Source organism: Ptychodera flava, chromosome 10, assembly GCF_041260155.1.
Source record: "Ptychodera flava strain L36383 chromosome 10, AS_Pfla_20210202, whole genome shotgun sequence".
NCBI lineage: Eukaryota > Metazoa > Hemichordata > Enteropneusta > Ptychoderidae > Ptychodera > Ptychodera flava.
Window position 1 is genome coordinate 17,829,584 of NC_091937.1, and position 17,209 is coordinate 17,846,792.

At 37.8% G+C, this 17,209-nt stretch overlaps 2 protein-coding genes across 2 annotated transcripts in view; both read right to left on the bottom strand.

The window, feature by feature from the left end:
• Positions 1–17,209, bottom strand: part of LOC139142158 (biotin--protein ligase-like) — a 635,662-nt gene that overhangs the window by 147,829 nt on the left and 470,624 nt on the right. The window lies entirely within an intron of this gene.
• The window catches only part of LOC139142142 (protein adenylyltransferase SelO-like), a 36,402-nt gene continuing 32,829 nt past the window's right edge, over positions 13,637–17,209 (bottom strand). The window contains exon 11 of the mRNA XM_070711988.1: positions 13,637–13,679. Within this exon, the coding sequence (XP_070568089.1) occupies positions 13,661–13,679 (19 nt within the window). The 3' untranslated portion in view covers positions 13,637–13,660. The remainder of the gene's footprint in view (positions 13,680–17,209) is intronic.

Sequence of the window (17,209 nt, forward strand, 5' to 3'; positions counted from 1 at the left end):
CAGAGATGATGCCTACAGGTGCTTGAAGTGTTCATTGTACAGTAATGTAAAAAGGGGATGGTATTATGACACAGTTTTGCCCTGTGGGGCCATAAAACCCAAATAATTCAATATATATCAGTGCAAACAGACGGTCAAATAACCACCATCCATGAATGTATAAATATCTTTGATGTTTGGTGTCCAAATTTCACAATGCTACTCGTGATTTAGTTCCATTTTTGGACAATATAACTCCTGGTTATATAACAGTCCACTGCTCTTACTTACACACGTTATTGAGCCTAAATGTGACCCTGTTGTATTAAGTGATCCTATGAGGATTCAAAACATCAATATCCAGGTATCCATTAACTTTTACATTTTTATATATTTCGGAAAGGCAGTGTCTTGCGTTTTCAGTTGCTTGGTTATAACCATATGTCATATAATATGTTTAAGGCTGTCATTTACTGATTGTTAGGCTGCGTTCACAAAAAAACGGTTAGGGGGGCTTGAGGAATTCAGGGGGGATTCGAAAATTTTGGGGGTAGTGGAGGGGGACTTGAAAATTTTGCTCTACCTGTAGGGGGGACTTGAAAATTTTGGGGTCCCTTTTGAGTTTTACATTTTCCAATTCCAAGTGACAGAGACAGCTCTTACTCTGATGTACATGGTAGTTGAAGAAAAGTTTTGGTCAAATGACACTCATGACAGTGAAACTCACTTGTACACAAGATCAGGCCAGAGAGCAACACATGGAAGAAAACATAGAAATGTTTGAATTCTGGCATATGAGAATAATCAAATATTAAAGAAAAAAGATGGGGTCACCATGCTTGATTTTCTAAATTTTTCACACTCTTATTATAAAATGATACAGAAGTAAAACTTTGAATAGTAAAGACTAAAAGAAAAAATATGTGTCATTGTGACCAAATGGAATTATTTATTTTTTAACCAAATTTGCAATTATCACACCCAAAATTTCAGAGATTAAAACATTTATTTGATGGAATATTTTAACCTTCCGGTATTGTCAATTTTGAGTAGCATCTAATTCATATAGGTCTTGTAGTTTTGAAACAATGTTTTGGTAGGTCACTGTGCAATACGGCAATTAGCCAGAATTCTCAATTTTCCTACTCTCTCATGATTGCATTTTGTGTGCTCTTCAACAGGAGCAATTGACCTGGCCAGAATTAGATTAACTCAAGTTGGCTTTTAGACCAATAAATCTAAAAAATTCACTGATGCATTTAAAGAACTTGCCTTGGGAATATGACTATACAAAGTGCTAATACAGGTAGTGTTGAACACCTGTGAGCAGGAGGCGCAATACAAGTTTATTTTTTCTGCGCTCACATCCTTTACAAATATGCGGGCCTGTGATAGTTGGTGGGGGGGACTTGAAAAATTTTGACCATATAGAGGGGGGCATTTGGAAATTTTTAGGGTACTTAGGGGGGATCTGAAAAAAAAAAAGATTTCAATCGATATTCCTCCAGCCCCCCCCCCTAATCGTTATTTGTGAACGCAGCCTTATTATGTAAGTCACCATCAAACCTTTCGACTCATCATAGTCAATCTTCATAAAGTATAATACCAGCCGAAACGGATAGAATTTTTCAACTCTGACAGAATGATAGATACAAAGAATGGAAGCAAGTATTTGTCAAATCTCACTGAAGTGCAGCATAACCTTGGGCGAGCTAAGTCAGCCATTTTGTTACAGGCCCGGTGATGGCAGTCCCCGGGTTGGTGGATACCCATGCGCGTTACCAAATTCACTGAAAAGGGGTTGTTTTTCTTCAGTCATCTCGGAGATTCTAGGTCGGTGAAATCGAGAAAAAGGGGTACTTTTTCAGAGTAACCTCCGAGATTAGGGGTAGTCCTTTCATAATCTCCCTGGGACACTAAATCTGGTCTAGTCTCACTCACAAAGAAAATGAAAAACAGTACCGTATGTACATGTATACAAAGTCAACCTCCAGGGTCAACCCTGGAAGTCAACATACTAACCTCCTAGATTTCGAAAATAAGGGTATGTTTTTTACAGCTAATTTCTCCCAGATTTGCCACAAATAGGGGGTGTTTTTCTCAGAAATATTCTAGGAAAGGGGGTACTTTTCAAACTTGGGTAACAAGCATTGGTACCCACCAACCCGGGGACTGCCACCGCCGGGGTTACAGGACACCTAGAAAAGATTTTAAGTTTGCACACACTACTGGGTCCAAATGTTGCACATCAAATGTGCTCAAGATTTTTTAATTCCAGCATCTATATTCCAGACAGCCACCCCTCTATGAGGAACAGCTGACCCTGATCTTTTTTGCCCAGTCCGGTGGCTTACCAGCATAACCGGAGATCTCTGCAATTTCCTGCTTTTTAAATTTAAAGGATTCTGAGCTGCAAGACCTGCAGGAGAGTTCTCACTTCTGAAAAATCATCCTTTGAAGCCTTGCGTATGGCAGACTCCGCCATCCAGTTTCTCAAAACGTATCTCTGATTCACAGCTGAAACAAGACAGAGTTTTCTGTTTATTTTAGCAAAAAATAAAATTGGAGACTTGGAGAATAACACCGCCTACTGAAGCAGTTATCTGAAATATAATTATGGATGAGCGATCCCCAGTGCAGTGAGTTTTATTCACATTTGTAGCTAGACAATCCAGCATAAAACATTGCAAATAGACGTCTATTGGTAAACCAGATTCAATATCTTAGCACTTAAATTTCATCAATTCCGTCCCAAGATCTTTTGTGACAAAATTTTGAACACTTTGTTCTCAGAAGTAAAATAGTCAAATAAGAATACTGAAAGTAGACTGTTCAATAATCAATATTCAGGGCAACATTGTGACCAAGTTACTTTTGTCCAGATGTAACTAAATTTAAACAAATTTAAACTCCTTAATTAAGAATGAACAGAATGATACAGTGAGAAAGAATGTTAAAGTGTATTTAACCTTTGAACCCTGGCTCCCAGGTTACCTATGATATCATGGAGCGAGTTACCACTGAACAGGTAGGTGAAGGGGTCAACAACAACATGTAAAAACTGATAGTATACAGTGGAATCAACCAGAGGTGTGCTAGGTCAATCTGGATCAGGAGGGGAGGGGGACTTGATAGCATAAAATCAAACGACGAATGTCAGTTCAGTAGCATGATACTGGACGAGTCAATCATGCATCGTGTGTATCAATTAATTTTAAAAAATATTATTCGACGAAGATTTTAAAATTTGAAAATGTCAACACACACTTTGGTGACAGTGTGGGCCGCTTGAAGTTATAGATTACGATGTTTGACCAGCCTGTCATCTTGTATTGTCAAACGTTTCATTTAATGAAATATTTACCTGGACTTTTTTTTTGCAATTTGAAAGAACTCATGAATCTTGATCACATCTTTCAATTCGGAAAAATCAATTATGTATGCTTGTCAATAGTAAACCATAGGAACATAGTTTTCATGTATAGTACGTGCCATCACTCAGCATTTCTGGGTGTTGTCATTGTACAACTAAAGATGGCTGCTACTACCGAGTCTGAACTTTTGGATGGGATCGGCCAGGATTTTCTGTGTTGTACCATCTGCTTGGAGCAATTCAAGTCTCCTAAAAATCTACCATACCTGTGTACATTCTACGAGCAATGTTTGGTTGCACAAGTCAAGAAGGAAGGACCTTTATTTGTCCCAAATGCAGGCGGCAAAATCAGCTTCCTAAGGGAGCAGTGCAAGCGAAAATATCAAAAATCTTACATAACTCATTTGACCAATTATTGTAATCATCTATGGTAAAGTCCCACAAGGAAACCCTTTTTGTAAGTCTTTGTTCATCCATTGCAAGAAGTCTATTCCAATAATGGACCACATTAACAAGTCTGCGATTTCTACAAGAATTCCAACCAGTATCACATGTAATTGCTTGAGTTGGTTTAAACCTATGAACTCCCAAATAAAATCTTTAAGGCACGGTTTTGGACTAAATCACATTTATAATGCTTCAATATAAATATGAAAATATTTCAGTGAAATCAATTTAAATATCTCTTAGGATATCCGTTTTGTATTCTACATGTTAATACCTTTCATTTGATATATCACTCGATAGTTTTCATACTCTTAATGATACTCTCATTGACAGTGTTGCTGTTCACAAACTACTTGGTGTTCAATTAGACAACATTTTATGCTGGGATGACCACATAGATAATTTGTGCAAGACTTTGTCTGCAAGAATTGGTGTTATAAGACGACTACGCCCCTTTTCTCAAAGGAGTGTTCTTTTGCTAGTTTATAACGCTTTGTTCTTGTCTGTAATTGACTACTGTTGTATTGTTTGGGCTAGTACGTCTAAGACCAATCTCCAAAGATTGTACAAACTCCAGAAAAGGGCTGGTAAGGTAATTCTCGGAGTTGACACGACTTTTCCTTCTCGAACAGTTTTTGTTAGTTTGCACTGGTTGCCAATAGATTTTCGTATTGAATACTTTACTGCTGTTATGACTTTTAAAGCTTTAAATGGTCTCGCACCAAGCTATATTAGTAATCTATTCCAACCTCTCTCAGAAATGGATCGTTTAAATACTCGTAGTTCTAGTAATGGTAACCTTTACCCACCAATGTTTAGGACAGGCATGGGTCAAAGATCATTTGTATATCGAGCTAGTAAAATCCGGAATTCCATTCCCCCAACTATCCGTGACTGTGAAGCCTTGTCGACGTTTAAATCAAAACTGCATTGTTATCTTTTCATGAAATATTGTAATGAAGGCTCTGACTTAGACTAGCCTGTTTTTCCTTTGTCTTCGACATCTTCTGTTCGTCTATTCCATACGTTTTTGTTTATTTGATGATTTGTTTGTGTATTTTGCCTCTCTTTTCATGAGGGCTCTGATGGAAATTACAATTACTTTACTGTAATCAGATTACCCTCTTTAAATAAAGTGTAATAATAATAATAATAATAATAATAGTTTAAAGTATGTTTAGAGTAGTTAACAATGAATTTTCTAATTTAATATCGTATTTATGCAAATTGGGTACCCATGTGAATTATGCAAATTAGGGGTTATGGCCCTACTTGGCAGCTCCATATCGTCAATTTTCTTGAAGTAAAGATAATAAGCTTTCAAATGACGTATGATGTAGCTGTATGTGAGGTGGGTACATTAAACTCCTAAAATGGATTCGCCGCTCGCCTACACCATATATTACCATGATCCTGAGGAACTTAATGCAGAAGGTGAGAGGGTGAAGCGCATTGCTGCAGCTATCAAACCTTTGAAACCAATATAGGCTCTGAAGTTAATTTTGTATATCGATAACATCATCTTTTCTCTTTTTTTCTGATTCAACGGCCTGACATGTACTCAGAAGCCACCACAGCAATGATCGAATTAATCAATTCTCCCGACCAGTTCTTTTCAAGGATTTCGCATGTAATACCGTTGTATCAATCATATAATTATTTCAAATTGTAACAAATTTGTCTCACAGCATTTGCCACAAATACATAACTACTCAAAAGCATCGGTAATGACCACTACTTTGTAGAGTGACTTTTTACACCAGAGTTCTCTGATTGGCCTACGATAAACTTACCTCAAATGTTTTTTTTAAGACAATGACAGTGGACAAGTTATTTCTAATCTTCTACAGAAAATCACTGTTGAGAGATTAAGTTAAGAGATCATGTGTGAGAAGAAATGTTAATCTTTTTTTGCCTAAATAGTGAGTAGTGCAAGTTGCAGTGGTGACATACCGGTATGTGAAGAATTGGTGCTAACAAGTGGCTTTGGGTCACATTGTGCGTAATTCCTGTGTCTTTAGGGACAGGTAATGTGCATGTGATCCCAAGCGTAATTTTTTCTTGCTTCTTTGCAGCCTGCTGGACTGAAGTTTTCTGTTTACTGTTTGAAAGCACTGCAACAACTGAAATGCAACAGTGACAAGTTCATGGCAGTGTCAGATCTGGAGTTAGAGACAAAGATGAAAGTCGACATGTTAATGGCTTTGTGGCTTTGTGTCCACCATGTAAATGATGTGAACTTAAAAATATTTCACTCTGACTTTTGCTGTTTTCAGTTTTACAGTTTTTCTGTTTTAGTACTCATTTATTTAGTTTTTATCTTTGCACAAAAACTGACTCCAGTTACCAGTTTGAAGAATGCTGAGCTTTACTTGCAATGTGAACGGTGAGAATATTGTCAGCAACTACTTCACACTGCCATCAGCCATTGTTAGCATTTCTAACCGCCCATACAGGTACTTCAGGATTTACTTTGGCATTCATATTTGTTCATGTTGTGACAAGTAAATGTCGTACGTCTACTTTCAAGCAAATATTGCAATCTGGTTCCAACTGTGTCTGATATTTGCAGGTTACGAGCGACAAATATTCCTTACACTTTCACTCTTTGAAAAGTAAGTCATTGTCTTTCCTAGTCAATTGAAATCATTCAGATCATATTTTATCATCTAGTGATGACAATGGTATAACTCATATGTGCCTTCAAACTGCAGAGCTTCATCACTCGTGAGGTTGTTTGCAAGATGCATATTTTTTTCAGTATTTGAAATAGTTTTCTTCAGTATCTGATAACAAATAATCTGAAATGATTCTATCTACCGTACATCTGAAAATTATCAGAGTGAAAAAATGTGATGCTGAGTGCCACAGCACACTATTTCTGTCTGGTGTAAGACTCATTTTCTGCCGTTATAGAGACAACAAAATATTTTGGTGAAATAAAGTATTGTTGCCTTTATAAAACAAATAATTTACCAAGAAGAATAAATGGTCATTTACAAACAGACATGAAGAGGAACCATGAAACCTGTCTGCTTAAATTTAGTTCATCTTAGCAATGTGGAAATATGGATGCTATCCTGCTTTACATCTTTTGATTTGAATTACTATGGTCAAGAAAGAAGTATGCCAAATAAACCCGGAAACTGATTCCTTTAGAAGGTAAAATCTGAATCATGGTACATATGACTGTAAACTTTGTATCCTACAATGAAGGTTTTATTATTTGACGGATGTAGATACCCATAATCAATAAAATATTTTACACACTTCTGACCCAGCCAGTATCAGATTGTCCCAATATTGATAGTGGTTTGAAGAAGGAAACACTAAGGACAAAAGTAGCAGCTGTTAAGTATGATAAACATAAAGGGTCCATTTGTACGTGTCAGTAAAACATGTCAGCAAATGGGGAAGTGATACTGTCTGGCAGGATTGGGATTAATCTTTTTCATAACTTCTCCCCATCAATCAGTGACTAAGTACATGATAATCAATATTGATAGGATGTTTTTCTCAATTTGAAACGAATGCTATGAAAGAAATTATCACAAAGTTTACTTGAAATTCCAACAATTATTGTTGACTTCCAGCTTGTCCAAGACAGGCAGCGGCCATCGAAAACACTCCTTCAAAGCAGGCTATACATTGCACATCAATTGTACATTCACACTTATAGACTGGACTATACATTGTAGGAGGCACAAGGAAGGGACTAGGCCGCCTCAAGCCATGCATCTTCCAGTTTATCACATTCACAGATAAGAATATAGGTATCACATCAAGCGCAGGTATTCAACAAGTACAGCAACACGTAACCACAATTAATGCTCAGTGTGTGTGAGCCCAGCTGCTGTTCAAGGTTTTTTCATGATAGCTGCCACTCTTGTCGTATCGTCGGCTCGCATGGGTCCGTTACTTCACACTAACCACTTCCTATCTGTCCTATTGGCAAATTGCAATAATGTATGTAGTACTGTATGTTTGCAGAGTTTCAGTAATCTAGGTCAAATGAGTGACATTTTGGAATTTTTTTTCAAATGCCATAGCAACACTTTTGTCAGTCAATAGAGATCTGAAAAAGTAAACATCTGTGGCCAAAGTACACTGTCATGGGGACAGGCTGGTTATGCTACCTTAGGCTGGTTTGTTTTCATAATAATATATGGCAGTACGGGTAAGAGGAAAACTATGACTAATATAAAGGGTTCATTCCTACGTGTCTTTGGTGACAAGATGGCAGCCATAGCAGAATCTCAAAGTCTCGATACTGTTGACGAAGATTTAATACGTTGCAAAATATGTCTTCAGCAGTTTGAATCTCCTAAAATTCTACCATGTCGGCACACGTTCTGTGAACGGTGTGTAGCCTTTCTGGTTGATAGTGCGACATCTTTGACCTGTCCGGAATGTGGACTGACACATCAAGTTCCCAAGCGAGGCGTGTCGGCAATGGAACCCAACATCTTTATGATGGGATTTTTGGAAACCGTCCAGCAACAACATGTCGTTCAAGCTTCCGAAGTAGCTGAGATCCAGTGCGAAGGCTGTCATGAGAATCTAGCCGCTTTCAGGTGCAGTGAATGCAAGCAAAGTCTGTGTGACAACTGTGTAAAAGTGCACAGAAATCTCTCAGCCACTCAGACACACAGCCTTATTGCATTGAGTGATACCAAGAAATCTACTAATCAAGGGGCGCACGAGACAGAAAGACACTGCAGTGTCCACACCAGAAATGAAGTAAAGTTATACTGCAAGACTTGCAATAATCTTGTATGTTCAGATTGTATTTTGGAAGTCTGCAAGGCAGGACATATCCACAGAGATATTGAACATACAGCCAATGAGTATCGTCAACAGTTGACAGCTGTCGTTGATAACCTGATATTGAAGCAACAAGATGCTGAAAAGAACAAAACTGCAGCCATACAGGTGTACACCGAACTAAAAGAACGTAGAAAGACAGATGAACACCTGGTGAGAAGGAAAGCTGCTGAAACCATTGACAAAATCATAAAAGAAGAAAAGAGATTGGTGGATGAAGTGATGGCAAGTTATCAAATGAAGATAAGTAAGGCAAATGCTGATCTAACAGTGTTAAAATTAAAACACAACAACATTAAACGAGTATGCAATGATATAAAAATGCTGATGCAGGATGAGAATGCAGTGAAACTTCTCTCTGCCATAGGTAAAATTGAATTAGATTTGGCAAAAATTGGATCTATACCATTGAAAATGCAGAAAGTGATTATTGAAAGGGACGTCTTCAACGAGGAAATGATTGTGTCATTGTTGATATCTGCTATCACAAGGGACAGTTCAGACAAAACTGAAAGTGACAGCAAAATGAAAATGTCCAGTGCTTTCTCTGCATTCAGGCATATGGCATCAAAGTCAACATCACCTGCATCATCAAAGTTCAAAGTGGACACTGATGTCCAGCAGTGCACAGATTGTACAAATGTGGCCAAATGTCAAAAGTGTCGCATGGATAAGCTACATGGAAATTTCGGTCAAGTCACTCCAAATCAGACAGACAAACCTAAAGTTAAAGGTGACTGTACAGGCGCAGGACAAAATGCTAGAGTGAAATTGTTATCAAATCAGGATGGGCAAGGCATTGCAACCTTTGTGCCATCATTTAATCAGGCTGTGCAGGGTGATAAGGACATCAGCAAGTATTATGGTGGTGAAATTAAACAACCTGTTGGTCAGTCTTCATTTGGTCAAAGACAATCTGCTGCGACAAAATCAGCATTTTCTAAACCACCTACTTCTAACTGGACATGTGAATTGTGTTTCAAAGGTAACATGTCAGACAAAGTTAGATGTGAAGCTTGTGGCGCAGGTATGCCCGGACGCAAAGACAATCAAAACGTCCCCATTCTTGGGTCAACAATCAAGTCTAATGACAGCAGAGACAGCACAGTAACCCTTACCAGTGTAATGGATAGTGATACAAGACATCTGGCAAGTCAGGTTGGTCAACAACCTCGTAATGCAGCCAGGTCATCACTGCAGTGTAAACAACCTAACAGTAACTGGGCTTGCGAAATGTGTACCGCATTTAACACTTCAGGTACAGTTAGATGTGTAATTTGTTCTGCAGATAAACCAGAAAACAAAGACAAGAAGGCTAAAGACAACTCACAAGTAAAACTTAGTGCCAGCAGTGGGAGGTTTGTTCCTCCTAAGGCTGATAGTACCAGTTCAGCTAAACAACTTGCAACTGGGTTCCCATTTGGTCAAGTACCATCAAACACAACAATGTTGTCTTCAGTTTTTACACAACCCTATGGTTTGTGGATATGCCAAACATGTTCCACACAAAACATGTCTGATAAATGTAGATGTTCTTCTTGTGGCACAGACAAGACTGGCAGCAAAATTAGCCAAAACAGCAACAGTCATGGGTCTGCAATCAAACTCAACGTCAACACTGGGATGACAACCACATCTAAGACTAATAATAACCAAACAAAACCTGCAGCTGGGTTTTCGTTTGGTCAAGCACTATCAAACACAACAAAATCATCAGCAGTTTTCACACAATCCACTGGTTTCTGGGTATGCCAAACATGTTCCACACATAACATGTCAGATAAACGTAGATGTTCTTCTTGTGGCACAGACAAGACTGGCAGCAAAATTAGCCAAAACAGCAACATTTATGGGTCTGCAATCAAACTCAATGTCAGCACTGGGATGACAACCACACCTAAGGCTAACAATAACCAAACCAAACCTGCAACTGGGTTTTCGTTTGGTCAAGTACCATCAAACACAACAAAATCGTCATCAGTTTTCACACAACCCACTGGTTTCTGGATATGCCAAACATGTTCCACACATAACATGTCAGATAAACATACATGTTCTTCTTGTGGCACAGACAAGACTGGCAGCAAAACTAGCCAAAACAGCAACACTGCAATCAAAGTCGATGCCAGCACTGGGATGACAACCACACCTAAGGCTAATAATAACCAAACAAAACCTGCAACTGGGTTTTCGTTCAGTCAAGCACTATCAAACACAACAAAATCATCAACAGTTTTCACACAATCCACTGGTTTCTGGATATGCCAAACATGTTCCACACATAACATGTCAGATAAACGTAGATGTTCTTCTTGTGGCACAGACAAGACTGGCAGCAAAATTAGCCAAAACAGCAACATTTATGGGTCTGCAATCAAAGCCGATGTCAGCACTGGGATGACAACCACACCTAAGGCTAACAATAACCAAACCAAACCTGCAACTGGGTTTTCATTTGGTCAAGCACCATCAAACACAACAAAATCATCATCAGTTTTCACACAACCCACTGGTTTCTGGATATGCCAAACATGTTCCACATTTAACATGTCAGATAAACATAAATGTTCTTTTTGTGACATGGACAAGATTGGCAGAAAAATTAGCCAGAACAGCAACATTCATGGGTCTGCTACCAAAGCCGATGTCAGCACTAGGATGACAACCACACCTAAGGCTAAAAATAGCCAAACCAAACCTGCGACTGGGTTTTCATTTGGTCAAGCACCATCAACCACAACAAAATCATCAACAGTTTTCACACAACCCACTGGTTTCTGGATATGTCAAACATGTTCCACACATAACATGTCAGATAAACATAAATGTTCTTCTTGTGGTATGGACAAGACTGGCAGCAAAATTAGCCAAAACAGCAACATTTATGGGTCTGCAATCAAAGCCGATGTCAGCACTGGGATGACAACCACACCTAAGGCTAACAATAACCAAACCAAACCTGCAACTGGGTTTTCGTTTGGTCAAGCACAATCAAACACAACAAAATCATCAACCGTTTTCACACCATCCACTGGTTTCTGGGTATGCCAAACATGTTCCACACATAACATGTTGGATAAACATAGATGTACTTTTTGTCTCATTGACAATATTGGCAGCAAAATTAGCAAAAACGGCAACATTTATGGGTCTCAAATCGAAGCCGATGTCAGCAATGGGATGACAACCACACCTAAGGTTAACAATAACCAAACCAAACCTGCAACTGGGTTTTCCTTTGGTCAAGCATCATCAAACACAACAAAATCATCATCAGTTTTCAAATAACCCACTGGTTCCTGGATATGCCAAACATGTTCCACATTTAGCATGTCGGATAAACATAAATGTTCTTCCTGTGGCACGGACAAGACTGGCAGCAACATTAGTGGAAGCAGCAACATTCATTGGTCTGCAATCAAACCTGATGTCAGTAGTGGGAGGGCTACCACTTCAAAGGCTGAAAATATCCCCAAACAACATGCAAATCGGTTTTCATCTGGTCAAAAAATGTCTGACGCAAAAAAAATATTATTTCTTAGCATGTAGAGGGGAGTGTGACACATGTCCAACACGTAATCCACTGGACAAAGTTAGTTGCCAGGCTTGTTTTACAAGCAAGGAAGGGTAAAACATCAGCTCTGTCTTCATACATTCAACAGAAACAAGGAAAACAACTGTAATGGCTGGTAAGCTTCACGGTACACTCAAACCAACGGATGATCTGTTCTCACATGTTTGTTGACCACAAATGAATACAAAATCATCAGCTTTGTCCAAACAACCCAGCTGCCTCTGGGTATGCCACCAGTGTTCCACACAAAATGTTTCAGATCAAGTGATAAAGTCATTGCTTGTGGCACTGAGAAGATCGGATATAAAAATAGTAAAACTTCGATAGGACCACTTTGTCGCTGACAATCACAACCAATGGTAGTGACCGGTACAGCCACTCACACGGCCTAATACTACAAAGCCAAAAATCCTGCTTATTTTTGCTTCTTTTGTTCAGGTTTTTTTTACATGCAAGTTCCATGAAACACAACACAAATGTCTCAGTCTGTCGGTTCTCGGATGTGCCAAGTATGTTCAATTGATAATATGCCAGAGGAAAGTAAATGTCTTGCTCATGGCAATGATAGAAGCCTGGAAGCAAAGTAGTTTTGCCCTCTGGGGCCATAAAACCAATATAATTTAATATATATCAGTTCATAAAGATAGTCAAATAACCACCATCCATAGATAGATAAATATCTTTGATGTTTGGTGTCCAAGTTTCACATTGCTACTCGTGATTTAGTTTCATTTTTGCCCCAAATAGCTCCTGGTTATATAACAGTCCAATGCTCTTACTTACACGCGTATGTGAAGTGAACGAACTGGTGTTCAGGACGTTTCTGAGCCAATATTGAGCCTAAACCTGACCCTGTTGTCAGTGATCCTATGAGGATTCAAAACATCAATATCCAGGTATCCATTGACTTTTACATTTTTATATATCTCAGAAAGGCAGTGTCTTGAATTTTCAGTTGCTTGGTTACAACCATATACCGATTGTTAGTAGTCACCATCAAATCTTTGAACTCATTATCGTTAATCTTCATGAAGTATAACATCAGCTGAAACTGATGAAATTTTTCAATTTTGACAAAATGATAACCACAGAGAAGAGTGGATCCAATTGGAAGTATTTGTAAAATTTCACTGAGACGTCCAGCTTAGCTTTGGGCGAAGGTTAACAACTTTGAGCACCTAGAAAAGACACTATAATTTCCTCACACTACTGGGTCCAAATGTTGCATATCGAATGTGCTCAAGATTTGTTAATTCCAGCATCTACCGGTATATTCAAGACAGCCACCCCTCTATGAGGAACAGCTGACCCTGATCTTTTTTGCCAAGTCCGGTGGTTTAACAAGCATAACCAGTGATCTCTGCAATTTCCTGCTTTTCAAATGGATTCTGCAAGACCTGCAGGAGAGTTCTCAATTCTGAAAAATCATCCTTTGAAGCCTTGTGTATGGCAGACTCCGCCATTCAGTTTCTCAAAACGTACCTGGGATTCACAGCTGAAACGAGATAGAGAATTCTGTTTATTTTGGAAAAAAATAAAATTGCGAACTTGGAGAATAACACCTGTTACATAAACAGTTATAGGAAATACATTATGGATGAACTAGCCCAAATGCAGTGTCTTTATTCACAGATTTTCTAGCTAGACAACCCAGCATAAAACATTACAAATAAAGTCTATTGGTAGACCATATTCAACATAGTTGCACTGAAAAGTCATAAATTCCTTTACCAAGATCTTTTGTCACAAAATTTTGAATACTTTTTTCTTGCTCAGAAGTAAAATAGAGGAATAGGAATAAAAACTCGTTTGAATAATTACAGTAAAACTCATGGTGACATAGTGATCAAGTTATTTTTGTTCAGAGGTTACTACGTTTAAACAAATGATACTACTTCTTTATTAAAACACCTTGTCTGATGCGGGTGTGGATGAATATAACAATCTCCCCCAATCAACCAGGGACTCCGAGTCACTGACTAGTTTTAAGAAATCTTGTAACAACTTTCTGTATTCTATTTACTTGTCTGATGCCTCTTCGTAGGTTTTTTTTTGGTATTTGTACTTCTGTGTTTTTTGTTTTTTCAAGTTGGTTCTGTAATATGATTTTCTTTTGTCTATTTGACCTCCATGAAAAGAGGTGTTTCACCTATGGAGTTGTCGAGTTTAAATAAAGATTAATAATAATAATAATAATAATAATAATAATAATAAATTAAGACTCAATGAAGAATGAACAGAATGATAGAATGAGAAAAAATGTTAAAGTGTGTTATTTAACCTTTGCACCCTGGATTCCAGGTATTCTATGACATCATGGAGTAATTTACAACAGAGTGTGAAGGGGTCAACAACAATGTGTAAACTGATAGTATACAGTGGAATCAATCAGTGGTGTGCCAGGTCAGTCTGGGATTAGGGGGAACTTGATAGCATAAAATCAAACGGTGAATGCGTTTTCAGTAGAATGATACTGGACTAGTCAACCATGCACCCTAGGTGTCAATTTAAAAAATACTATTTTGTAAGATTGTAGGTGTGCCAGAAGGAACTAAAGTTCTAAAACTGTCAACATGCGCTTTGGTTGCAGTGTTAGGTTTAAAGTTTAACATTTCTTGACCTGCCTGTCATCTTGTATTGTCCAACATTTCATAACCTGGATGACATATTTACCTAGATTTTGGGGGTTTTCGCGATTGGAAAGAACTCATGAATCTAAATAAAATCTTTCAGTTTGAGAAATCGATTACGTATGCTTGTCAGTGGTAAAACCATAGGAACAGAGTTTGCATGTATCGTACGTGTCATCACTAAGCATTTCTGGGTGTTGTCATTGTACAACTAAAGATGGCTGCTACTGCAGAGTTCAAACTCGGATCGGCCAGGATTTTCTGTGTTGTACCATCTGCTTGGAGCAGTTCAAGTCTCCTAAAATTCTATCATGCCTGTGTACACTCTGCGAGCAATGTTTGGTTGCACAAACCAAGAAGGAAGAACCTTTAACTTAACGAAATGCAGGTGAAGAAATCAGCTTCCTGAGGGAGGAGTGAAAGGCGAAAATATCAAAAATCTTACATATCTCATTTGACCAATTATTGTAATCATTTATGGTAAAGTCCCACAAGAAAACCTGTTTTGTAAGTCTTTGTTCATCCATGGCAAGGAGTCTATTGCAATAACGAACCATATTAACGAGTCTGCGATTTCTACAAGAATTCCAACCAATTTTACCTGTAATTGCTTGAGTTGGTGTAAACCTATGAATTCCTAAATAAAATAAGGCACAGTTTTGGACTACACCACATTTATCATGCTTTTCAAAGCCCCAGACTGTAGAACAGTAATCTAGAACTGGGGTAATGCATGCATGATATAATTTTGTGTGGCATTCAAACCCCAAAATTTTTCAATAATTTAGCTTTTGAATTCAAAGCACCCAATACTCTATTGGCAGCCAGAGACAAAGCCTGAGAAGTTTCAGAAAAATCTAAGAATTCATTTAATACAATCCCAACATATTCATACTTCTGAATATATTCAATTGAATTAACACCGAGATGAAAATCAAATACACTTCTTATCAAGGTTTCTTTCCTGTTATGGATAACTTTTGATTTACTACAATTAATTAGAAGACGCCATTTGGAGCACCACTTAATGACATGGTCAAGCATTGCTTGCATATCAACTTCATTGTCAGAAATTAAAACAATGTCATCTGCATATAACAATATACAGACATTATACTCATCAATAGAAATACCTTTGTTCAATGATTTAAGCTCAACTGCTGAGTCTCTCTTCCCCAAGGGGAATTTTCAGGTGGAAGATAACAAGAAAATAATATAAAGGAGTTCATTTGAACAATGACTTCAGAAGCGAAATTTATTTAGTATGAACGCAGACATTATAGCAATAAATGAGACACATTTGTCTTGGAATGATTATATACAGTTAAATGGTTAGCAAAACGAACACCAAGAATACCATCAAAGGATTTATCAATAACTAAACAGAGTTATCATTATACACAAAATATTTCACAAAGCATCCAACTCCACCAAAACTTCTCCGTGCATTATGATGTACAAGTGATCTATTAAATCCTATCCAGTGATAACCATTTAACTGTATATAATCATTCCCAGACAAATGTGTCTCATTTATTGCTATAATGTCTGCGTTTATACTAAATAAATTTCGCTTCTGAAGTCATTGTTCCACTTTGTCCATCGCCGACGTTGTGATGAGCGATTCTCAGTCCAAAGAGCGATGTGTCCTATTCCGATCTATCTTCTGCATTGCCTTCGTCTTGATTTGTATTTACCTTTCTGACAATCCTCCCGCTAACTGTTATTCTATACTCTTTCCCATTTGGGAGCTCACTAAGTATTGTTGTATATTAAAATCAATACTATTTTGAAAGCCATACTAAGCCGCATGTCAAGAGCTTAGCAACCAGCTGTTGCAAGAAAAAAGATCAAACCTGCAAATTTTTTCGAATTTATGTTATCAGTATGCAGCATCCAATGTCATAGACACATAGTAAATAAACCACCAGTGCAATTGCTCCTTTTTTCCATCCATTCATTCTTCAGAAGTTCCTTTCCTTTCCCCATCCTAGGCTGGTGATGTAATGTATTTTCCCCGCGGCACCATCCACAAGGCAGATACACCAACCACTTGCAGCCATACAACGCATGTGACATCAGCACATACCAGAACAAGCAATTTCTTCAGATTGACATAAAATGCTAATTCTGATAAAAACTGTTGCAAGAAAGCCACTTTTATTTTAAATGTAAAAGCTACATATTATCGAACGTTTATCAAATTGAAAATGTTGTTATGGAATGATGTACAGTGACATTGATAATGTTACAGGGACACATGACAAAAATGTAGAGATCATGACAGTTGAAGTAAAAAGTTTAACTCGTATAAGAATGTGTACAGAAATACACATGTATGAATGTTGTTTGTTAAAAATTACTCTTAATTTTGAATTTCAG